The following is a 27,025-nucleotide window of genomic DNA, read 5'->3' as shown; positions in this document are numbered from 1 at the left end:
TACCTTCCCAAAGGACAACCATCTCTGCAGCACTCCACCAATCAGGCCAATCGGGCCAAGGTTCACCTTCCAACAGGACAACAACCCTAAGCACACAGCCAAGACAAAGCTGAAGTGGCTTCGGGACAAGTCTAGGAATGTCCTTGAGTGGCCCAGACAAAGCCCGGACTTGAACCTGATCGAACATCTCTGGAGAGACCTGAAAATAGGTGTGCAGCAATGCTCCCAATCCAACCTGACAGAGCTTGAGAGGATCTGCAGAGAATGAGAGAAACTCCCCAAATACAGGTGTGCCAAGCTTGTAGCGTCATACCCAAGAAGACTCGAGGCTGAAAATTAGGAAAATAATTAGGCTGTATATAGCTTGATTAAACACGTTTCCATTCAAAGTTTTTATGTGAATAAAGTCATAACGTATAAAACTTCTCACGACAGATGTGATGGAAACAGTCTGACACATACAACCACACAGTTACACATGGAGTAAAACAAACATACAGTCAATAATACAGTAGAAAAATAAGTCTATATACAATGTGAGCAAGTGAGGTGAGATAAGGGAGGTGAAGGCAAAACAAAACAAATGCAATAAATATACATTGTAAACAAACGGTATATATTTATATTCCAGACTCTTGACATTAATCGTTCTACTATTTCTATATTTCTAAATCCTTAAAATACATTGTGGGGATTTGCATGTATTGTTTTGTTAGATATTACTGCGCTGTTTCACTACACCTGCGATATCAGAGAAATATGTGTATGAGACCAATAACATTGAATTTGATTTGATCTGTGGTCAGATGTGTGCAGACAACAGATGGTGTTTATGGTGCAGAGGACTGTGGACTCAGTGTAGGACATCCCAGCCACTTGGCAGTGTTAACATAACAACAATACACGGGACGAGACCCGTAATGACAATACACGGGACGAGACCCGTAATGACAATACACGACGAGACCCGTAACGACAATACACGGGACGAGACCCGTAATGACAATACACGGGACGAGACCCGTAATGACAATACACGGGACGAGACCCGTTACGACAATACACGGGATGAGACCCGTAATGACAATACACGACGAGACCCGTAACGACAATACACGGGACGAGACCCGTAACAACAATACACGGGACCAGACCCGTAACGTCAATACACGGGACGAGACCCGTAAAGACAATACACGGGACGAGACCCGTACTGACAATACACGGGACGAGACCCTTAATGACAATACTTGGGACGAGACCCAAAATGACAATACACGGGACGAGACCCGTAATGACAATACAAAAAAACTAAGTATATGTTGTTTTATAGATTGCACAAAAATAATTAATGATTTAAGTGTATGTAAATTGTATGGTGTATCTGATGTTAAGCTGTCTTTAAAAAAAACATATTTATGAGTTAGTTCATTAAGATGCTGAGTTTGAGTTTTAGGCTGGGTTTCTGTATAGACATGAAGCTGTCTTTAAAAAACCATATTGATGAGTTAGTTAATTAAGATGCTGAGTTGGGGTTTTAGGCTGGGTTTCTGTCTAGACGTTAAGCTGTCTTTTAAAAAACATATTGATGAGTTAGTTCATTAAGATGCTGAGTTTAAAAAGGGTCTTCTATAGAAATAGGTCAGGCCTCTTGCTTAATAGTACAAAGCAGATCATTCAATCGATGTTCTTACTGGTCCTAGACTATGGTGACATCATCTATATGAATACAGCTGCCACTTCATTAAAAGCCATTAGATGCATTTGACCATAATGCACTTTGTTTTATTCTGGGTACAGGTTCAGTACACATCCCTGCATTCTCCATCAGGAAGTAGGCTGACCCTCTTTGTGGTCACGTAGGTCCATTCATTGCTCTCTTTGCATTTATAAATCTCTTTGACAGTAACTCCCTCTGTAGCTAACATCTACAATAACCATTAGAGGTAAGAGTTGGTGTTATCATACACAGTCTCAGGGATGGCTAGCTCTGGGAATTCCTTTGGTCTGTACAGAGTTAGGTAAATCTGCTCTTAGCACCTTACTTGTGGAATAATCTCCAAACTTCTCTAAAAGTTGATGTTTTGGTGCCTCTAGGTTAATTCAGACTGCTGATTGAGGACCGGTTACAACTTACTTACAAAACCTTTAAAGGAGTTCATGAAACCATTCAGTCATGGATGTATGTAAACATATTTAGCAGGTATTGCTTGTTACAGAAGACTACTGTTGTACATTGAATAGTCATTCATCACTGTTACACCTCCTTGATGTGATGGTTTTCTATGTCTGTACATAGTGTGAATAGTGGTTTCCAAAAAGGGATTACCCCCCTAAACCAGAATGATAAATGACCTTTATGATCTTTTGTACCACTATTACTTTAGGGTTCGAATCCCCCTCTGTCAACATCCACACTGTGAACACCACATCTGTAACATTCATGAACCTTCACTATCTTCATCCCTAAACTAGCAACAATAACTATTGTCTATTGTTATTCTCAATGACCTTCCTGGCCATATGAAAGTCTTGCTAAATACAATGTTTTCATGTCTTTGATTATGCAAACATTTGTTTATTAGATTATATTTCTCATTAAGAATAATGTTGTTTTAATTCTATATGGGTCACGCCTTGCTTTGGTCAGGTGTTCTCTTATGGGTCAATGATTTTAATTCGAATATATCAATGATGCTCTCTCCTCAACCACTTCCAGTGCCTTTGGAAAGTATTCAGACCCCTTGACGTTGTCCACATTTTGTTATGATACAGTCTTATTCTAAAATGGATTAAATAAAACTATTTCCTCAGAAATCTACACACAGTACCCCATAATGATAAAGCGATAAAATACTTTTAGACATTTTAGAAAATTTATTTAAAAAAAAAAACATACATCTTATTTACATAAGTTTTCAGACACTTTGCTCTGATACTCGGAATTGAGCTCAGATGCATGTTTCCATTGATCATCCTTGAGATATTTCTACAACTTGATTGGAGTCCACCTGTGGTAAATTAAATGATTATTGGGTATTGTGTGTCGATTGACGAGGAAAAAATTTAAGTAATACATTTTAGAATAAGCTGTAATGTAACAAAATGTGGAAAAAGTCAAGGGGTCTGAATACTTTCCGAATACACTGTACAAACATCACATTGAATATTCACCTCACTTTCAAAAATCTCCATGAGGAGGAAAGGATTCCCAGATTATCTTTTAGATGTTCTGTCTTCAGGATGTTCTGGATTGATGGCTGTTGGAGAGGGGAGGGGCAGTTGAGTGAGCTGGGGCCTGTTATTGCCCTGCCTCTGGGAGCCTCTCAGCTTGTGACATGATGAGAGAGAGTGAGAGAAGGGCTACCTGTAAGATATTTTGTGCTATAAACGTACTTCTATTTGAAGAGGTTTTTGACCATTCAAGGACCTAATCTTTCATTTATATTCTACGTTTAGTTTTTCAAGGTTTCTGATTGTCGCTGTTTTTCTGTTTTTCGCTTCCAAAATCACACTGTTAATAGAAAAAAAACAACATTGGATGTTCTAAATCCACAACAATAATTTAACCACATCAGGAGACCACTTTTGAAGTCTGAGAAAAATATTTGAGATATCTGAGAAGATATTTTCATTTTTTTGGGTGTAGATAACGACAACAAGGTTCAGAATAACTTTGGCAAAAATGAATATAAATTATGCCACCAGATGAGCCTTGGTCAATTTAGCTAGGAATATGCCACCCTCTTCAATCTGTCACCTAATCCTGCCTAATGGGCAGGTCAGCCCTGGAGGAAAGTATTGGCTGTAAAGAAGGAGGAGAAAACATAACATCTGGTTGTTTTTAAATGACTTCTTATGACATTGCTTGCCAGAATAAACAATGTAATGGTGATTTTTTTCCCAGTCTGCGTTACCCACTCCAGGCAGCAGACGGCGATGTGAGTCTTTCAGTTGATGGTTCTTGTGTGACGTATAATCTAGTGGACGGGACGGGAGGCTTCTTCAACAGCGACAAAAGGCTTCTGATTCACCCACCGCGGTGGTCTGCTAGCGAACATAAAACCGAACCATTTAAGATCTTTAGACCATTATTGTGTATTTTATGTATTATTAATCTTAGTGTTTAGAACATCATTCTGTTTACGTATCTACTTGTTCATTTAAACGCAATTTGCTTATTACATTAGCAAATCTGTTACATTGGTATTGCGCTAGGCTAATGTCCCTGAGCATTTTTTATTTTTATTTATTTCACCTTTATTTAACCAAGTAGACTAGTTGAGAACTAGTTCTCATTTACAACTGCGACCTGGCATGAGTTCACTAAACTAGACGGAGAAAGAAGCTCTGATGGAAGGAGAGGAAGAAGCTTTCAGAATGAAAGACGAGGAAGAGGAGGCTATCACATTGAAAGGAGAGAATGATATTACAGTGAAAGAGGAAGATGGGAGAGAGGTTGTCAAAGTGGAAGAGGAGGAGGTAGAAGCTTTCAGAATCAGAAAGGAGGAAGATGCCGTAACAATACAAGAAGAGAATGTAGTGAAAGAAGAGGAAGAACCTTTTAGAGTAAAAGAGGAAGAGGAGGCTATCTCAATAAAAGAGGAGGAAGACGTTTTGGGAGTGAAAAAGGAGGAGGCTGAAGATCCGATTACCACCAGTGAGTACTGTCTTAAAAACAGGGGCACAAGCTATGCAGTTGTTGAACTAATGTGTTGTTTTAAAGGGACATTCTACTGAAGTTCTACACTTGACTATGTTGTTCAGTACTGTAGGAATTGTTTAAGGTGTAATCTGCCATTGATACATATATTTTTGGGACTTTTAAATGAGATGAATTGAATTCTCCAGGTGGTCTATATTAAAGTGCACTTCATCTAAAATAACAGGTTTTTAAAATGCAATATTGATGCATAATTTCCTACTTAAAATGTCAAAGGGAAGTAAAAGGCACCCATTTAGTGGAACGACCCTTTTACATTTACAACACAAACAATATTCGACAAAATGATGATGAAAGTGGCCATTTTAGGCCCTTTTTATACATGTTCATGCCTCTTGTAAGACTCTGTGATTGTAATAGATGGTCATAAGTTTACAATCTGTTTGATGTTCTCATTCACACAGGAGAGAGACATGACTATTGTGGATCCTCTGGGGAGCCTCAACGACATCCTGATGCTGACGAGGCAGAGAAGAGTCTCTCCAGATCAGAACACCAGATGGTACAGCTTGGTCTGGTCTAGTATACAGCTTGCTCTATCTGGGTCTGGGCTGGGTTTCTGTAAAGCACTTTATGACAACAGTGACATCAGTATCCATAATGATAAATGTCTGTGTCCCCTCTTTATGGTTACCAGGACAACACTAGCCCTTCCTCCCTCCCGGAGTCCGTGTGTAGTGCCTCTCCCGGTAGCACCTTACTGCTGGGTATGAAGAGGTTGTCTGTGCTGCTGGTGGACTGCAGGAAATCAACTTGTCTGAGTGGAACTGTGAGAGGAGGAGAAGAGAAGAAAGGATCAGATCTGACACATCAAAGTAAGTGCTGTAGTTTAGTTTGAACAAATACAAAAGATCTGCCCACTGGTATCTGTTACCAGGACAACCAGCAGAGTTCTGTTAGTTGACAGGAAGATAGACTGGTGCATATGGATGTTATGAATATCATAACACTGAAAAGGATTCTGTCAATGAAAAGAGAGAAACCAATAGACCATATTAAACCTTGATGAAAGTTAGCTTTGGAGAGAAAGTTTCAAGATGATCCGATGTAAGCTGCATGTTTTACAAACACTTTTTCTCAAAACATTATGGATGTTACATTGTCTGTCCCAGTCAACCCCCCCTTTCTTTACAAGACTCTAGAACACACAAACTAAACTCCAGACACTTCAATGTGGTCTCTATTGCTTCATTAACATCTGATCTACACAACAAATATATTGTTTAAAACAAACTCTGTAAAGCCTTTTCTAAAAGCCATGAAATATGTATAAATGAAAAGCATTTTTTGCGAGACTTGGCCTCCGTCCCTGTAATGGACAAAATTAATTTAATTTCCTACTTTATCAGGTCAAATGACGGCTGAACTCCAACATAGACTTTAAAGAACATTGTTTCATTTGAAATTACTAACTTTTTTGACATCAATGTGCTGCTAACAGTTTAGTTTCCTCCACTGTCCCTGTCCTCATACCGGGCTTAAACTGTTGATACCGCTTGCCATGTGGTACCGCTTGCCATGTGGTAAAAGAGAGAACAGTCTATGACTAGGGTGGCTGGAGTCTTTTGACAATTTTTGCATCATCTGTGGATCTGTTGGGGTGGTATTTATTTATTTTTTTTCACCTTTATTTAACCAGGTAGGCTAGTTGAGAACAAGTTCTCATTTGCAACTGCGACCAGGCCAAGATAAAGCATAGCAGTGTGAACAGACAACAACACAGAGTTACACATGGAGTAAACAATAAACAAGTCAATAACATGGTAGGAAAAAGAGAATCTATATACAATGTGTGCAAAAGGCATGAGGTAGGCAATAAATCGAATAATTACAATTTAGCAGATTAACACTGGAGTGATAAATCATCAGATGATCATGTGCAAGAAGAGATACTGGTGTGCAAAAGAGCAGAAAAGTAAATAAATAAAAGCAGTATGGGGGTGAGGTAGGTAAATTGGGTGGGTAGTTTACAGATGGACTATGTACAGCTGCAGCGATCGGTTAGCTGCTCATATAGCAGATTTTTAAAGTTGTTGAGGGAGATAAAAGTCTCCAACTTCAGAGATTTTTGCAATTCGTTCCAGTCGCAGGCAGCAGAGAACTGGAAGGAAAGGCGTCCAAATGAGGTTTTGGCTTTAGGGATGATCAGTGAGATACACCTGCTGGAGCGCGTGCTACGGGTGGGTGTAGCCATCGTGACCAGTGAACTGAGATAAGGCGGCACTTTACCTAGCATAGCCTTGTAGATGACCTGGAGCCAGTGGGTCTGACGACGAACATGTAGCGAGGGCCAGCCGACTAGGGCATACAGGTCGCAGTGGTGGGTCGTATAAGGTGCTTTAGTAACAAAACGGATGGCACTGTGATAAACTGCATCCAGTTTGCTGAGTAGAGTATTGGAAGCTATTTTGTAGATGACATCGCCGAAGTCGAGAATCGGTAGGATAGTCAGTTTTACTAGGGTAAGTTTGGCGGCGTGAGTGAAGGAGGCTTTGTTCCGGAATAGAAAGCCGACTCTAGATTTGATTTTGGATTGGAGATGTTTGATATGAGTCTGGAAGGAGAGTTTGCAGTCTAGCCAGACACCTAGGTACTTATAGATGTCCACATATTCTAGGTCGGAACCGTCCAGGGTGGTGATGCTAGTCGGGCGTGCGGGTGCAGGCAGCGAACGGTTGAAAAGCATGCATTTGGTTTTACTAGCATTTAAGAGGAGTTGGAGGCCACGGAAGGAGTGTTGTATGGCATTGAAGCTCATTTGGAGGTTAGATAGCACAGTGTCCAGGGAAGGGCCGGAAGTATACAGAATGGTGTCGTCTGCGTAGAGGTGGATCAGGGAATCGCCCGCAGCAAGAGCAACATCATTGATGTATACAGAGAAAAGAGTCGGCCCGAGAATTGAACCCTGTGGTACCCCCATAGAGACTGCCAGAGGACCGGACAACATGCCCTCCGATTTGACATACTGAACTCTGTCTGCAAAGTAGTTGGTGAACCAGGCAAGGCAGTCATTAGAAAAACCGAGGCTATTGAGTCTGCCGATAAGAATATGGTGATTGACAGAGTCGAAAGCCTTGGCCAGGTCGATGAAGACGGCTGCACAGTAATGTCTTTTATCGATGGCGGAACATCTGCTATCTGGATATGGGTAAAGGAGAAGCTGGGGAGGCTTGGGCGAGTAGCAGCGGGCCGGGCGGGGCTGCTGGCCAAGGTTGGAGTCGCCAGGTGGAAGGCATGGCCAGCCATTGAGAAATGTTTGTTGAAGTTTTCGATTATCACGGACTTATCAGTGGTGACCGTGTTATCTAGCCTCAGTGCAGTGGGCAGCTGGGAGGAGGTGCTCTTGTTTTCCATGGACTTTACAGTATCCCAGAACTTTTTGGAGTTAGAGCTACAGGATGCAAATTTCTGCTTGAAAAAGCTAGCCTTTGCTTTCCTGACTGACTGCGTGTATTGGTTCCTGACTTCCCTGAACAGTTGCATATCACGGGGGCTCTTCGATGCTATTGCAGTTCGCCACAGGATGTTTTTGTGCTGGTCGAGGGCAGTCAGGTCTGGAGTGAACCAAGGGCTATATCTGTTCTTGGTTCTGCATTTTTTGAACGGAGCATGCTTGTCTAATATGGTGAGGAAGTAACTTTTAAAGAATGACCAGGCATCCTCAACTGACGGGATGAGGTCAATATCCTTCCAGGGTACCCGGGCCAGGTCGATTAGAAAGGCCTGCTCGCAGAAGTGTTTCAGGGAGCGTTTGACAGTGATGAGGGGTGGTCGTTTGACCGTGGACCCGTGGCGGATACAGGCAATGAGGCAGTGATCGCTGAGATCTTGATTGAAGACAGCAGAGGTGTATTTGAAGGGCAAGTTGGTCAGGATAATGTCTATTAGGGTGCCCATGTTTACGGATTTAGGGTTGTACCTGGTGGGTTCCTTGATGATTTGTGTGAGATTGAGGGCATCAAGCTTAGATTGTAGGACTGCCGGGGTGTTAAGCATATCCCAGTTTAGGTCACCTAACAGAACAAACTCTGAAGCTAGATGGGGAGCGATCAATTCACAGATGGTGTCCAGGGCACAGCTGGGAGCTGAGGGGGGTCGGTAGCAGGCGGCAACAGTGAGAGACTTATTTCTGGAGAGATTCATTTTTAAAATTAGAAGTTCGAACTGTTTGGGCATAGACTTGGAAAGTATGACAGAACTTTGCAGGCTATCTCTGCAGTAGATTGCAACTCCTCCCCCTTTGGCAGTTCTATCTTGACGGAAAGTGTTATAGTTGGGTATGGAAATCTCAGAGTTTTTGGTGGCCTTCCTAAGCCAGGATTCAGACACGGCAAGGACAAAACGAGGCCAAGGCTTTTTCGATCACAGAAGTCAACAAATGAGGGTGACTGGGGACATGCAGAGCCTGGGTTTACCTCCACATCACCCGAGGAACAGAGGAGCAGTAGGATGAGGGTGCGGCTAAAGGCTATCAAAACTGGTCGCCTAGAGCGTTGGGGACAAGGAATAAAAGGAGCAGATTTATGGGCGTGGTAGAATAGATTCTGGGCATAATGTGCAGACCAGGGTATGGTGGGGCACGGGTACAGCGGAGGCAAGCCCAGGCACTGGGTGATGATAAAAGAGGTTGTATCTCTGGACATGCTGGTCTCAATGGGTGAGGTCACCGCATGTGTGGGGGGTGGGACAAAGGAGGTATCAGAGGTACGGAGAGTGGAACTACGGGGTCCATTGCAAACCAAAACAATGATAACTAGCCTGAACAACAGTATGCAAGGCATATTGATATTTGAGAGAGACATACAATAAGGCATAAAGTGATTGCAGGTCATGATTGGGAGAGCTAGCTAAAACAGCAGGTCAGATAACAGCAGCTAGTCAGCTAACACAGCAACAGAAGGTAAAAATGGCGACGACTGGGCAGAGAGGGTCAGATTAACTACACACAGATCCTGAGTTAAGGCACAGAGCCGACAGATAAAACACAAATAAACAGAATGGAGTACCGTGAATTAATGGACAGTCAAGCAGGCATAAGCTATGTAGCCAAGTGATCATAGTGTCCAGGGGGCAGCCGTAGATGGAGTAGTGAGGCCTCCACTAAGCTAGCCCGCGGCGTTTAAAGTTAGTAGCCCGGGGGGGTGGTCTGCTCAGACTGAGGGGGTCTGCTCAGACGGAGGCCGGTTGAGGGCACAGCGGATGGGGTATTTGTCTGCAGACCAGACGTGGTCGTGTCGACAGAGAATCCAAGCCGGATGGCGGTGGCGAAAGAGAGGTTGTGAGTTGTAGAATTGTGTTTGCTAACTGGTGCTAGCTTCGTGATTCAGACAGCTAGTCATGGGTAGCAAGCTAGCAGAAGATGGAGGTCTGTTTTTAGCCACGCCGTGCAATTCCGTCGGTAGATTAGTGGGGTTCCGTGTGGTAGAGGGGACCAATCCAATTGTCAAAATAGTTATAGTGGCCTAAGAAGATTGTTCGATAGACCTGTTCAGATAGCAGCCGATATGCTCAAGACAGCTAACGATTAGCGGGCCGCAGTTAGTATATGGACGTTCAGGTTACGTCGCGATGGAGGGGCCGGTTGAAATACTCCCTCGGGCAGATAACGTCGGTATCCCAGTCGTGAAGGCCCGGTGGGGCTCCGCATCGGCAGTAAAACGGGTCCGGATAGGTGATTGTAGCCCAGGAGTGGCTGATGGAACTCTTCAGCTGGCTAGGTCCGGGATAATTGGTGTTTGCTCCGGAATTGATGTTAGCCGATAGTCACTCGGATAGCAGCTAGTTAGCTGCAAGATCCAGGTGTAAATGTCCAGAGCTTGAGGTAAAAATCTGGGGATATGGAGAGAAAATAGGTCTGGTATGCTCTGGTCTGAGTCGCGTTGTACAAAACTGGCAATAGTTTTCCGAGCTAAAGGATAGCTGATGAGCGCTAGCTGTGGTTAGCTGAACTACTAACGTTAGCTTGTGAGCTGGCTAACTTCTGGTTAGCTTGTTAGCTTCTGTTGTAGATTTCGGATACGAGGTGAATAATACTTTTGAGGAAGAAAAAAAAAACAGATCCGCACCACATTTGGAGGTGGGTTGCAGGAGAGTGTTTTGAAGTTGAGTTTTTAAGAAGAAAAGAATATATATATAAAAAGATATGCGAAGAAAAATATATAAAATATATATACACGGGACAAGACGAGGACAATGGACATCTGACTGCTACGCCATCTTGGATTTAGTATGCAAATTGGAGTGGGTCTAAGTGTTACTGGGATAATGGTGTTTTCATGTGAGCCATGACCAGCCTTTCAAAGCACTTCATGGCTACAGACGTGAGTGCTACGGGTCGGTAGTAATTTAGGTAGGTTACCTTAGTGTTCTTGGACACAGGGACTATGGTGGTCTGCTTGAATTATGTTGGTATTACAGACTCGGTCAGGGCATGCTCGGAGTACACATCTGGGTAATCCGTCTGGCCCTGCGGCCTTGGGAATATTGACCCGGAACAGCTGATGCTCTCATGCATGCTTCAGTGTTACTTGCCTCGAAGCGAGCATACAAGTAATTTAGCTCATCTGGTAGGTGTCACGGGGCAGCTCGCGGCTGTGCTTCTCTTTATAGTGTGTGATAGTTTGCCCTGCAAATATCCGACGAACCTCGGAGCCGGTGTAGTACGATACGATCATAGTCCTGTTTTGACTCTTTGCCTGTTTGATGGTTCGTCGGAGGGCGTAGCGGGATTTCTTATAAGCTTCCGGATTAGAGTCCCGCTCTTTGAAAGCGGCAACTCTACCCTTTACCTCAGTGGAGATATTGCCTGTAATCCATAACTTCTGGTTGGGGTATGTACTAGAGGTCGACCGATTATGATTTTTCAACGCCGATACGGATTTATTGGAGGAACAAAAATAGCCAATACCGATTAATCGGCACATTTTTATATATATATTTGTAATAATGACATTTACAACAATACTGAATGAACAATTTTATTTGAACTTAATATAATACATACATAAAATCTATTTAGTCTCAAATAAATAATGAAACATGTTCAATTTGGTAGAAATATTGCAAATGCACAGCGTTGGATTAAGAAAGTAAAAGTACAGTATGTGCCAAGTAAAAAAGCTAACGTCTAAGTTCCTTGCTCAGAACATGAGAACATATGAAAGCTGGTGGTTCCTTTTAACATGAGTCTTCAATATTCCCAGGTAAGAAGTTTGAGTTTGTAGTTATTATAGGAATTATGACGCGTCGACTATTTCTCTCTATACCATTTGTATTTCATATACCTTTGACTATTGGATGTTCTTATAGGCACTTTAGTATTGCCAGCCTAATCTCGGGAGTTGATAGGCTTGAAGTCATAAACAGCGCTGTGCTTCAAGCATTGCTAAGAGCTGCTGGCAATCGCAGGAAAGTGCTGTTTGAATGAATGCTTACGAGCATGCTGCTGCCTACCACCGCTCAGTCAGACTGCTCTGTCAAATATCAAATCATAGACTTAATTATAATAAACACACAGAAATACAAGCCTTAGGTCATTATTATGGTAAAATCCAGAAAGTTTAATTTAGAAAACAAAACGTTTATTCTTTCAGTGAAATACGGAACCGCTCCATATTTTATAAAACGGGTGGCATCCATAAGTCTAAATATTGCTGTTACATTGCACAACCTTCAATGTTATGTCATGATTACAGTTGAAGTCAGAAGTTTACATACACCTCAGCCAAATACATTTAAACTCAGTTTTTCACAATTTCTGACATTTAATCCTTGTTAAAATGCCCTGTCTTAGGTCAGTTAGGATCACCACTTTATTTTAAGAATGTGAAATGTCAGAATAATAGTAGAGAGAATGATATATTTCAGCTTTTATTTCTTTCATCACATTCCCAGTGTGTCAGAAGTTTACGTTTCGGGTAGCCTTCCACAAGCTTCCCACAATAAGTTGGGTGAATTATGGCCCATTCCTCCTGACAGAGCTGGTGTAACTGAGTCAGATTTGTCGGCCTCCTTGCTCACACACGCTTTTTTAGTTCTGGCCACACATTTTCTATAGGATTGAGGTCAGGGCTTTGTGATGGCCAATCCAATACCTTGACTTTGTTGTCCTTAAGCCATTTTGACACAACTTTGGAAGTATGCTTGGGGTCATTGTCCATTTGGAAGACCCATTTGCGACCAAGCATTAACTTCCTGACTGTTGTCTTGAGATGTTGTTTCAATATATCCACAATTTTCCTCTCCAAAAAGTATAATCTTTGTCCCCATGTGCAGTTGCAACCTGTAGTCTGGCTTTTTATGGCGGTTTTGGAGCAGGGGCTTCTTCCTTGCTGAGTGACCTTTCAGGTTATGTTGATATAGGACTCGTTTTACTGTGGATATAGGTAATTTTGTACCTGTTTCCTCCAGCATCTTCACAAGGTCCTTTGTTGTTCTGGGATTGATTTGAACTTTTCGCACCAAAGTACGTTCATCTCTAGGAGTCAGAACGCGTCTCCTTCCGTAGCTGTATTTATTTATTTTTTATTTTACCAGGTATGTTGACTGAGAACACATTCTCATTTACTGCAACAACCTGGGGAATAGTTACAGGGGAGAAGAGGGGGATGAATGAGCCAATATGACGGCTGCGTGGTCCCATTGTCAGAGCTTCTAGGAGTACTGGGTGGAGGAGTCAAGCGCAGAGAGCAGGTTAGTTCAGGACGTGGTTTTTTATTCCTGTCGACAGTAACAACGGTCATGCCCAACACAACGGGCACATGAAAATCCCAGTCCAAACACACAGGACTAAACTGTCCGGAAAATAGCTTCCACTTAAATACCAACACCAAATAACAGAAAACAAGCCCGCACAAAAGCCGACGGGCCTACTGCCCTTAAATAGCCTACCCACAAAACTAAACTCAAAACAGGTGCACCCAATCAGCCCAAACTAACAGAAACAAAAAGAAGGGAATCGATGGCAGCTAGTAGGCCGGTGACGACGACCGCCGAGCGCCGCCCGAACAGGAAGAGGCACCATCTTCGGCGGGATTCGTGACACCCATGGTGTTTATACTTGCGTACTATTGTTTGTACAGATGAACGTGGTACCTTCAGGCGTTTGGAAATTGCTCCCAAGGATGAACCAGACTTGTGGAGGTCTACAATTATTTTTCAGAGATCTTGGCTGATTTCTTTTGATTTTCTCATGATGTCAAGCAAAGAGGGCACTGCGTTTGAAGGTAGGCCTTGAAATACATCCACAGGAACACCTCCAATTGACTAAAATTATGTCAATTAGCCTATCATAAGCTTCTAAAGCCATGACATAATTTTCTGGAATTTTCCAAGCTGTTTAAAGGCACAGTCAACTTAGTGTATGTACATTTCTGACTCACTGGAATTGTGATACAGTGAAATAATCTGTCTATAAGCAATTGTTGGAAAAATGACTTGTGTCATGCACAAAGTAGATGTCCTAACCGACTTGCCAAAACTATAGTTTGTGAACAAGAAATTTGTGGAGTGGTTGAAAACAAGTTTTAATGACTCCAACCTAAGTTAATGTAAACTTCCGACTTCAACTCTGTCAAATTCTGTCAAATGAGTTTCCAGTTCACAACGAGCCCGGTGGCCCTAACTGTTCCATATACCCTGACTCTGCTTGCACTGAACACAAGAGAAGGGACACTATTTCCCTAGTTAATATTGCCTGCTAACATCAATTTCTTAACTAAATATGCAGGTTTAAAAAAATCTACTTCTGTGCATTGATTTTAAGAAAGGCGTTGATGTTTATAGTTGGATACATTTATGCAAAGATTGTGCTTTTTTTCAGCAATGCACTTTTTTTAATCATCACCTATTTGGCGAAGTTGAAGTAGGCTGTGATTCGATGATAAATTAACAGGCAGCGCATTGATTATATGCAACGCAGGACAAGCTAGTTAACCTAGTAATATCATTAACCATGTGTAGTTAACTAGTGATTATGTGAAGATTGATTGTTTTTATAAGATAAGTTTAATGATAGCTAGCAACTTACCTTGGTTCTGTGCAACACAAGGTCCTTTTGACGCTGCACTTGTGTAACGAAGTCAGCCTGCCACGCAGTTTCCTCGTGGATTGCAATGTAATCGGCCATAGTCAGCGTCCAAAAAGGCAGATTATTGATTGTTATGAAAACTTGAAGTCGGCCCTAATTAATCGGCCATGCTGATTAATCGGTCAACCTCTAGTATGTACGTTCGGTCACTGTGGGGACGACGTCATCAATGCATTTATTGATGAAGCCAGTTACTGATGTGGTGTACTTCTCAAAGCCATCGGAAGAATCCCGGAACATATTCCAGTCTGTGCAAAATAGTCCTGTAGCTTCTGCTTCATCTGACCACTTTCTTAGTGACCGAGTCGCTGGTGCTTCCTGTTTTAGTTTTTGCTTTTAAGCAGGAATCAGGATAGAATTATGGTCAAATTTGCCACATGGAGGGAAAGCTTTGTATCAAATCAAAACAAATGTTATTTGTCTCATACACATGGTTAGCAGATGTTAATGCGAGTGTAGCGAAATGCTTGTGCTTCTAGTTCCGACAATGCAGTAATAACCAATGAGTAATCTAACAATTCCACAACTACTACCTTATACACACAAGTGTAAAGGGATAAAGAATATGTACATAAAGATATATGAATGAGTGATGGTACAGAACGGCATAGGCAAGATGCAGTAGATGGTATAGAGTACAGTATATACATGTGAGATGAGTAATGTAGGGTATGTAAACATTATATTAAGTGGCATTGTTTAACGTGTCTAATGATACATTTTTACATACATTTCCATCAATTCCCATTATTAAAGTGTCTGGAGTTGAGTCAGTATGTTGGCAGCAGCCACTAAATGTTAGTGGTGGCTGTTTAACAGTCTGATGGCCTTGAGATAGAAGCTGTTTTTCAGTCTCTCGGTCCCTGCTTTGATGCACCTGTACTGACCTCGCCTTCTGGATGATAGCGGGGTGAACAGGCAGTGGCTCGGGTGGTTGTTGTCCTTGATGATCTTTATGGTCTTCCTGTGACATCGGGTGGTGTAGGTGTCCCGGGGATGCGTTGTGCAGACCTCACTACCCTCTGGAGAGCCTTACGGTTGTGGGCGAAGCAGTTGCCGTACCAGGCGGTGATACAGCCCGACAGAATGCTCTCGATTGTGCATCTGTAGAAGTTTGTGAGTACTTTTGGTGACAAGCCAAATTTCTTCAGCCTCCTGAGGTTGAAGAGGCGCTGCTGTGCCTTCTTCACAACGCTGTCTGTGTGGGTGGACCAATTCAGTTTGTCCGTGAAGTGTACGCCGAGGAACTTAAAACTTACTACCCTCTCCACTACTGTCCCGTCGATGTGGATAGGGGGGTGCTCCCTCTGCTGTTTCCTGAAGTCCACAATCATCTCCTTTGTTTTGTTGACGTTGAGTGTGAGGTTATTTTCCTGACACCACACTCCGAGGGCCCTCACCTCCTCCCTGTAGGCCGTTTCGTCGTTGTTGGTAATCAAGCCTACCACTGTAGTGTCGTCCGCAAACTTGCGTCTATGTGTGGAGTAAAGGGGGTCTAGAGTTTTCCTCTGGTTGTGCATTTAACATGCTGGTAGAAATGAGGTAAAACAGATTTGAGTTTCCCTGCATTAAAGTCTCCAGCCACTAGGAGCCCACCTCTGAGTGTGTTCCTGTTTGCTTATGGCCATAGTTATATTGAACCTTTATATAACTGGGCAATGCCAGCAGCATACCACCCTGCATACCACTGCTGGCTTGCTTCTGAAGCTAAGCAGGGTTGGTCCTGGTCAGTCCCTGGATGGGAGACCAGATGCTGCTGGAAGTGGTGTTGGAGGGCCAGTAGGAGGCACTCTTTCCTCTGGTCTAAAAAATATCCCAATGCCCCAGGGCAGTGATTGGGGACAGTGCCCTGTGTAGGGTGCCGTCTTTCGGATGGGACGTTAAACGGGTGTCCTGACTCTCTGAGGTCATTAAAGATCCCATGGCACTTATCGTAAGAGTAGGGGTGTTAACCCCGGTGTCCTGGCTAAATTCCCAATCTGGCCCTCAAACCATCATGGTCACCTAATAATCTCCAGTTTACAATTGGCTCATTCATCCCCCTCCTCTCCCCTGTAACTATTCCCCAGGTCGTTGCTGCAAATGAGAACGTGTTCTCAGTCAACTTACCTGGTAAAATAACGGTAAAATAAAATAAAATAAATAAAAAAGTCAGTTAAGAACAAGTTCTATTTTACAATGACGGCCTGCATCAGACGACGCTGGGCCAATTCTGCGTCGCCCTATGGGACTCCCAACAATAGCTGGTTGTGATATGATGACTCGGTGAAACAGTTTTTAATGTCCCGTTGGTAGGATATATACGTAATCGTATTTCTTCTTTTATCGATTGATTGTACGTTGGCTAATAGGACCGATGGTAAAGGTAGATTACCCTCTTGGCGACGGATCCTTACAAGGCACCCGGACCTTCGTCCCTGATACCTCCGTTTCTTTCTCATGCGAATGACGAGGATGAGGGCCTTGTCCGGCTTCTGAAGTAAATCCTTCATTGAAGATGAAGTATTTCTCCAGTACGGGGTGAGTAATCGCTGTCCTGATATCTAGAAGCTATTTTCAGTCATAAGACACAGTGGCAGAAACATTATGTACAGAATAAGGTACAAATAACGAGAAGAAGCATACACAATCGCACAATTGGTTACGGGATCGAAAAATGGCAGCCATCTCCTTCAGCGCCATTCTTCATATGATCTACTACATCATAAAACACTACTCAACCCATATGATCTATTACATCATAAAACACTACTGAACCCACATGATCTATTACATCATAAAACACTATTCAACCCCTATAATCTATTACATCATAAAACACTACTGAACCCACATGATCTATTACATCATAAAACACTAAACCCATATGATCTATTACATCATAAAACACTTTTCAACCCATATGATCTATTTCATCATAAAACACTTTTCAACCCATATGATCTATTACATCATAAAACACTACTCAACCCGTATGGTCTATTACATCATAAAACACTTTTCAACCCATATGATCTATTATATCATAAAACACTACTCAACCCATATGATCTATTACATCATAAAACACTACTGAACCCACATGATCTATTACATCATAAAGCACTACTCAACCCATATGATCTATTACATCATAAAACACTACTCAACCCGTATGATCTATTACATCATAAAACACTACTCAACCCATATGATCTATTACATCATAAAACACTACTCAACCCGTATGATCTATTACATCATAAAACATTACTCAACCCGTATGATCTATTACATCATAAAACACTACTCAACCCGTATGATCTATTACATCATAAAACACTACTCAACCCGTATGATCTATTACATCATAAAACACTACTCAACCCATATGATATATTACGTCATAAAACACTACTCAACTCACATGATCTATTACATCATAAAACACTACTCAACCCACATGATCTATTACATCATAAAACACTACTCAACCCACATGATCTATTACATCATAAAACATTACTCAACCCGTATGATCTATTGCATCATAAAACACTACTCAACCCACGTGATCTATTACATCATAAAACACTACTCAACCCACATGATCTATTACATCATAAAACACTACTCAACCCGTATGATCTATTACATCATAAAACACTACTCAACCCATATGATCTATTACATCATAAAACACTACTCAACCCGTATGGTCTATTACATCATAAAACACTACTCAACCCATATGATCTATTACATCATAAAACACTCCTCAACCTATATGATCTATTACATCATAAAACACTACTCAACCTATATGATCTATTACATCATAAAACACTTTTCAACACATATGATCTATTACATCATAAAACACTAAACCCATATGATCTATTACATCATAAAACACTTTTCAACCCATATGATCTATTTCATCATAAAACACTTTTCAACCCATATGATATATTACATCATTAAACACTACTCAACCCATATGATCTATTACATCATAAAACACTTTTCAACACATATGATCTATTACATCATAAAACACTAAACCCATATGATCTATTACATCATAAAACACTTTTCAACACATATGATCTATTACATCATAAAACACTAAACCCATATGATCTATTACATCATAAAACACTTTTCAACCCATACGATCTATTACATCATAAAACACTTCTCAACCCACATGATCTATTACATCATAAAACATTACTCAACCCGTATGATCTATTACATCATAAAACACTACTCAACCCACATGATCTATTACATCATAAAACACTTCTCAACCCACATGATCTATTACATCATAAAACACTTCTCAACCCACATGATCTATTACATCATAAAACACTACTCAACCCACATGATCTATTACATCATAAAACACTACTCAAACCGCATGATCTATTACATCATAAAACACTACTCAACCCACATGATCTATTACATCATAAAACACTACTCAACCCGTATGATCTATTACATCATAAAACACTACTCAACCCGTATGATCTATTACATCATAAAACACTACTCAACCCGTATGATCTATTACATCATAAAACACTACTCAACCCGTAAGATCTATTACATCATAAAACACTTTTCAACCCATATGATCTATTACATCATAAAACACTTTTCAACCCACATGATCTATTACAGAATAAAAGTCTAATAAAACATATACAAATATGATGTCATAGTGAATTCATGACGTGAATGAACAAGCCTCTTCATACTGTATAATATGGCTATATATAGACTGAACAAAACATAAATGCAACAATTTCAACGATCTACAGTTCATATACGTCAGTCAATGTCAATACATTCATTAGGCCCTGATCTGCGGACTTCACATGACTGGGCATAGGCCCACCCACTGGTTGAGCCAGGCCCAGCCAATCAGAATTAGTTTTCCCCCTCAAAATGGCTTTATTACAGATAGACGTTCTACTCGGTTCCATCAGCTGTCCAGGTGGCTGGTCTCAGTCTCCCGCAGGTGAAGAAGCCGGATGTGGAGGTCCTTGGTGGGTGTGGTTACGCATGGTCCAGGTGGCTGGTCTCAGTCTCTCGCAGGTGAAGAAGCCGGATGTGAAGGTCCTGGGTGGGTGTGGTTACGCATGGTCCAGGTGGCTGGTCTCAGTCTCCCGCAGGTGAAGAAGCCGGATGTGGAGGTCCTGGGCGGGCGTGGTTACACGTGATCTGCATTTGTGAAGCCGGTTGGACGTACTGCCAAATTCTCTAAAATGACGTTGGAGGCGGCTTATGGTAAAGGAATTTACAGTACCAGTCAAAAGTTTGGACACGCCTACTCATTCCAGGGTTTTTCTTTATTTTTACTATGTTCTACATTGTAGAATAAAAGTGAAGACATCAACTATGAAATAACACGTATGGAATCATGTAGTAAACAAAAAAGTGTTCGACAAAACAATATGTTTTATATTTGAGATTCTTCAAATTAGCCACCCTTTGCTTCGATGACAGCTTTGCACACTCTTGGAATTCTCTCAACCAGCTTGATGAGGTAGGCTCGTAGAATGCATTTTAATTAACAGGTGTGCCTTCTTAAAAGTTCATTTGTGGAATTTATTTGATTCTAAATGCATTTGTGCCAATCATTTGTGTTGTGACAAGGTAGGGGTGGTATACAGAAGATAGCCCTATTTGGTAAAAGACCAAGTCCATATTATGACAAGAACAGCTCAATTAAGCAAAGAGAAAAGACAGTCCATCATTACTTGAGGGTCAGTCAATCCGGAAAAGTTCAAGAACTTTTTTAAATGTTTCTTCAAGTACAGTCGCAAAAGAGCTATGATGAAACTGGCTCTCATGAGGACCACCACAGGAAAGGAAGACCCAGAGTTACCTCTGCTGCAAAGGAAAAGTTAATTAGTTACCTCTGCTGCAGAGGATAAGTTCATTAGTTACCTCTGCTGCAGAGGATAAGTTCATTAGTTACCTCTGCTGCAGAGGAAAAGTTCATTAGTTACCTCTGCTGCAGAGGAAAAGTTCATTAGTTACCTCTGCTGCAGAGGAAAAGTTCATTAGTTACCTCTGCTGCAGAGGATAAGTTCATTAGTTACCTCTGCTGTAGAGGATAAGTTCATTAGTTACCTCTGCTGCAGAGGATAAGTTCATTAGTTACCTCTGCTGCAGAGGATAAGTTCATTAGTTACCTCTGCTGCAGAGGATAAGTTCATTAGTTACCTCTGCTGCAGAGGATAAGTTCATTAGTTACCTCTGCTGCAGAGGATAAGTTCATTAGTTACCAGCCTCAGAAATTGCAGCCCAAATAACTGCTTCACAGAGTTCAAGTAAGAGACACATCTCAACATCAACTGTTCAGAGGAGACTGTGTGAATCAGGCCTTCATTGTCAAATTGCTGCAAAGAAACAACTACTAAAGGACACCAATAAGAAGAAGAGACTTGCTTGGGCCAAGAAACACAAGCAATGGACATTAGATCTGTCTTTTGGTCTGATGAGTCCAAATGTAAGATTTTCGGGTCCAACCGGCGTGTCTTTGTGAGACACAGAGTAGGTGAACGGATGATCTCCACATGTGTGGTTCCCACCGTGAAGCATGGAGAAGGTGGAGTGGGGGTACTTTGTTGGTGACACCGTCTGTGATTTATTTAGAATTCAAGGCACACTTAACCAGCATGGCTACCACAGCATTCTGCAGTGATACACCATCCCATCTGGTTTGGGCTTAGTGGGCCTATCATTTGTTTTTCAACAAGACAATGACCCAACACACCTCCAGGCTGTGTAAGGGCTATTTGACCAAGAAGGAGAGTGATGGAGTGCTGCATAAGATGACCTGGCCTCCACAATCACCCGATGCTCAGCATATGTGGGAACTCCTACAAGACTGTTGGAAAAGCATTCCAGGTGAAGCTCGTTGAGAGAATGCCAAGCTGTCATCAAGGCAAAGGGTGGCTACTTTGAAGAATCTAATATATATTTAGATTTGTTTAATACTTTTTTTGGTTACAACATGATTCCATATGTGTTTTTCATAGTATTGATGTCTTCACTATTATTCCACAATGTAGAAAATAGTAAAAATGAAGAAAAACCCTTGAATGAGTAGGTGATTCCTAACTTTTGACTGGTACTGTACATTAAATTCCCTGGCAACAGCTCCAGTGGACATTCCTGCAGTCAGCCAATTGCCCGCTCCCTCTGAGACATCTGTGGCATCCTGTTGTGTGACAAAACTGCACATTTTAGAGTGGCCTTTTATTGTCCCCGGCACAAGGTGCACCTGTGTAATGATAATGCTGTTTAATCAGCTTCTTGATATGCCACACCTGTCAGGTGGATGGATTATTTTGGCAAAGGAGAAATGTTCACTAACAGGGATGCAAAATTTGTGCCCAATTCAAGAGAAATAAGCATTTTGTACGTATGGGGGGAAATTCTGCTATTTTTTTTCAGCTCATGAAACATGGGACCAACACTTTACATGTTGCGTTTATATTTTTGTTCAGTGTAGTTGCTATCAGTTTTAGAAACATATGATGTCATAGGTTATTCATCACATGAGAATGAACAAGCCTTTTCAAACTCTAAGATATGGCTGTATATAGACTTACTATATATAGTAACTATCAGTTTTAGGAACATCTACTCCAAATATTTCACTTTATTTTTTACTTTACCCAAAATATGACATCAACGATAGTCAACATGTTGAAAATCTGTGAAAGTATAAATAAGAAATTGGTCCATTTAAACATCATGTGTCGAACCCTTTCAACAACGGGGAGATGTTACTGATGTGCTTTGTGCCTTCGACGTAAAAACTAGTTTTGGACTTCCACACACAATTTCTTATTTACTTATTTTTCGTTTTAAGGGAGTGTGTAGGTCGCATTCTGTATCATACAGCTATGAAAGTTATATATTTAGAACCACCTGCTCAATTGGAATCCAGCGACGTCTGTGTCTTCAGTGTCCAAGAACGGTTTAGTTTTTTGTGTTCTGACTTGTAAAACAGAATGAATAAAATAAGTAATGTAAACATATTAATAGTAATTACCAGGAAGCTCTACAACATTTGTTTTAAAATCACACCAAGACTGTTAAAACTGGCATCAGGTTATTGAGGGATCTGATTAGGATTTACCCTCGTAGCAAGGCCGTTTTATCATGTGGAGGTTTCATTCAGGTCTCTATTTAAATGAACACTCTGTCTTTAGCAGGAGAAAGACCAGACTCAGAAGAACCAGAGCCAGGGACGTCCAAACCAGCAAGAAGACACCAGTGTTCCCACTGTGGAAAGAGTTTTAACCAGAAAGGACACCTGAACCAACATGAGAGAATACACACAGGGGAGAAGCCTTACCACTGCTCCCAGTGTGGAAAGGGTTTTAACCAGAAAAGCTACCTGAAAAAACACGAGAGAATACACATAGAGGAGAAGCCTTACCACTGCTCCCAGTGTGGAAAGAGTTTTACCCACTTGTGTAATCTGAAAACACATGAGAGAATACACACGGGAGAAAAGCTGTACTGCTGCTCCCAGTGTGGAAGGAGTTTTACCCACTTACGTAACCTGAAAACACATGAGAGAATACACACAGGGCAGAAGCCTTACCATTGCTCCAAGTGTGGAAAGAATTTTACTGACTTAAATAACCTGAAAACACATGAACAATTACACACAGGGGAGAAGCCTTACTGCTGCTCCCAGTGTGGAAAACGTTTTAACCAGAAAAGCTACCTGAAAAAACACGAGAGAATACACACAGGAGAAAAGCCTTACCACTGCTCCCAGTGTGGGAAGGGTTGTAACCAGTTAGGTGACCTGAAACGACATGAGAAAATACACACAGGAGAAAAGCTGTACTATTGCTCCCAGTGTGGAAAGGGCTGTAACCACTTAGGTGACCTGAAACGACATGAGAGAATACACACAGGAGAAAATCTGTACTATTGCTCCCAGTGTGGAAAGGGTTGTAACCACTTAGGTGACCTGAAACGACATGAGAGAATACACACAGGAGAAAAGCTGTACCACTGCTCCCAGTGTGGAAAGAGTTTTACCCACTTACGTAACCTGAAAACACATGAGATAATACATACAGGGGAGAAGCCTTACCACTGCTCCCAGTGTGGAAAGAGTTTTATCCACTTATGTAATCTGAAAACACACAAGCAATTACACACAGGGGAGAAGCCTTACCACTGCTCCCAGTGTGGAAAGAGTTTTAATCAGAAAAGCTACCTTAAAAAACATGAGAGATCACACACAGGAGACAAGCCTTACCACTGCTCCCAGTGTGGTAAGGGTTGTAACCAGTTAGGGGACCTGAAACAACATGAGAGAGTACACACAGGAGAAAAGCTGTACCACTGCTCCCAGTGTGGAAAGGATTTTACCCAGTTAGGGGTCCTGAAACGGCATGAGAGAATACACACAGGAGAGAAGCCCTACCACTGCTCCCAGTGTGGAAAGAGTTTTACCCAGTTAGGGGACCTGAAACGACATGAGAGAATACACACAGGAGAAAATCTGTACTATTGCTCCCAGTGTGGAAAGGGTTGTAACCACTTAGGTGACCTGAAACGACATGAGAGAATACACACAGGAGAAAAGCTGTACCACTGCTCCCAGTGTGGAAAGAGTTTTACCCACTTACGTAACCTGAAAACACATGAGATAATACATACAGGGGAGAAGCCTTACCACTGCTCCCAGTGTGGAAAGAGTTTTATCCACTTATGTAATCTGAAAACACACAAGCAATTACACACAGGGGAGAAGCCTTACCACTGCTCCCACTGTGGAAAGAGTTTTAATCAGAAAAGCTACCTTAAAAAACATGAGAGATCACACACAGGAGACAAGCCTTACCACTGCTCCCAGTGTGGAAAGGGTTGTAACCAGTTAGGGGACCTGAAACAACATGAGAGAGTACACACAGGAGAAAAGCTGTACCACTGCTCCCAGTGTGGAAAGGATTTTACCCAGTTAGGGGTCCTGAAACGGCATGAGAGAATACACACAGGAGAGAAGCCTTACCACTGCTCCCAGTGTGGAAAGAGTTTTACCCAGTTAGGGGACCTGAATCGGCATGAGAGAATACACACAGGAGAAAAGCTGTACCACTGCTCCCAGTGTGGAAAGAGTTTTACCCAGTTTTTGAACTTGAAAACACATGAGAGAATACACACACAGGGGAGAAGCCTTACCACTCCTCCCAGTGTGGAAATCGTTTTAATCAGTTAGGTAACATGAGAACACTTGAGAATAAACACACAGTAGATAAGGATGTAGGCTACTGAACAGTAGGAAACAGGACAGATTTTAGTCTGCTGAACAGTAGGACATAGGAGAGGTGCAAGCCCTATACGTGGTGGGAGGCTGCAGAGACTCGGGAAATTCGTGTTAGGTATTGACTTTACAGTGTTTTCCTTACTGCATGTATTTTTATGTAAATAAACTGTTATCTCAGAATGATGTTGGGGATAATTAAGTACTGGTGCTATAATGTCTGGCGCCGCCTCCACTAGCCAATAGGGATGTGTGTCATAGTATCATAGGATATCATAGGGTATCATAGTATCATAGGGCTGTGTATCATAGTATCATAGGATATCATAGGGATGGGTATCATAGGATATCATAGGGATGGGTATCATAGGATATCATAGGGATGGGTATCATAGGATATCATAGGGCTGTGTATCATAGGATATCATAGGGATGGGTATCATAGGATATCATAGGGATGGGTATCATAGGGAATAATAGGGAATAATAGGGATGTGTATCATAGTATCACAGGGTATCATAGGGATGTGTATCATAGGGGATCGTAAGGATATCATAGGGAATAATAGGGATGTGTATCATAGGGATGGGTATCATAGGATATCATAGGGAATAATAGGGCTGTGTATCATAGTAGTGTGCTGAATAACTGATGAATAAGTAGTGGTCCTATAATGTAAACTCCAACAGGAAATAAATTCTAATGTATAACTTCAAGATAATTTTCACTCTGGTTTCAATTACATTTTCATCCAAACTAACAAGCAAATACTTTATGCATTTATTGTTACAAATCAACTTGCAAGGTTCCACAGATCAAAAGGGCAAAGCCTTGCAGATTGATGGCTGGGGTCCATCTGATGATAAGAGTCTGGGAAGATCAAAGCCTTGCAGATTGATGGCTGGGGTCCGTCTGATGATAAGAGTCTGGGAAGATCAAAGCCTTGCAGATTGATGGCTGGGGTCCATCCGATGATAAGAGTCTGGGAAGATCCAATAGCCGTATTTGCCAAATTTGTTAGAAGTAGTGTAAGATAGCAGTTAATAGTGTAAGAATTTGAGTTGTGTAATTTTGCCAAATCAAAATGTATTGGGAGTATGTGAGACAATGAAGATGTACCATAGTTGTTTATTATATTGTGATTGTCTTGTATATACATATATATATATATATACATATATATATATATTAGGGTTTGATTGTTTATATATTAAGGGTATGTTGTTTATTATATTGTGATTGTCTTGTGTATATATATATATATATATATAAATATATATTAGGGATTGATTGTTTATATATTAAGGGTATGTTGTTTATTATATTGTGATTGTCTTGTGTTTATATATATACATATATATATATATTAGGGTTTGATTGTTTATATATTAAGGGTATGTTGTTTATTATATTGTGATTGTCTTGTGTGTATATATATGCATATATATATTAGGTATTGATTGTTTATATATTAAGGGTATGTGAGACAAGGAAGACGTACCATAGTTGTTAATTAGGAAAGGAAATTGTATTAATTATCGGATGTTGTGAAACAAACAACAGTTGTGTCTCTCATTGTCTGTTGTCTTTACAATCGCCGCCTAACCTTGTTGTATTTCCCCTTCCCCTTTTGAAAAGAACCACCATGTAAACATCTGTTAAGCATTATTGTGTTATCCTTCATGATTTTATTAAATTGTATGTGGAGGCGTCACCAGCTGGAGCGCCCTTATTGTATGTATTTTACAAATTGTCAAATAAATTCAATCAATATACATGTTCATATTACGCTTATACTTCTGTGTACAGGAAAGTATTATTTGTAAGATGGAAGAGAAAATATGTCAGCTTATTGTTAAATTATTATGACGTTCTTTCCAGTACAAAAGTGTAGTAACTATTGTTTCCAAACTG

At 41.2% G+C, this 27,025-nt stretch overlaps 1 protein-coding gene across 2 annotated transcripts; it reads left to right on the top strand.

The window, feature by feature from the left end:
* The first annotated feature begins 3,636 nt into the window (after positions 1-3,636).
* On the top strand, positions 3,637-26,857 carry LOC129845345 (zinc finger protein 271-like). 2 transcript variants are annotated; one of them, XM_055913236.1, is made up of 4 exons: positions 3,637-4,660; positions 5,128-5,225; positions 5,361-5,538; positions 23,036-26,857. In XM_055913236.1, the coding sequence occupies exons 1-4, from the start codon at positions 4,354-4,356 to the stop codon at positions 25,063-25,065; spliced, it is 2,613 nt and encodes an 870-aa protein (XP_055769211.1). In that variant the 5' UTR covers positions 3,637-4,353; the 3' UTR covers positions 25,066-26,857. The 2 variants fall into 2 exon arrangements, with proteins under 2 accessions (XP_055769211.1, XP_055769210.1); XM_055913235.1 differs by having other exon boundaries at positions 3,638-4,660; positions 23,033-26,857.
* Positions 26,858-27,025: the final 168 nt, after the last annotated feature.

The sequence above is a fragment of the Salvelinus fontinalis genome, unplaced genomic scaffold (genome assembly GCF_029448725.1).
Source record: "Salvelinus fontinalis isolate EN_2023a unplaced genomic scaffold, ASM2944872v1 scaffold_0283, whole genome shotgun sequence".
NCBI classification, from domain to species: Eukaryota; Metazoa; Chordata; class Actinopteri; order Salmoniformes; family Salmonidae; genus Salvelinus; species Salvelinus fontinalis.
Note: the sequence above shows the minus strand (reverse complement) of the source record. Positions and strands in the feature narration are given on the sequence as shown.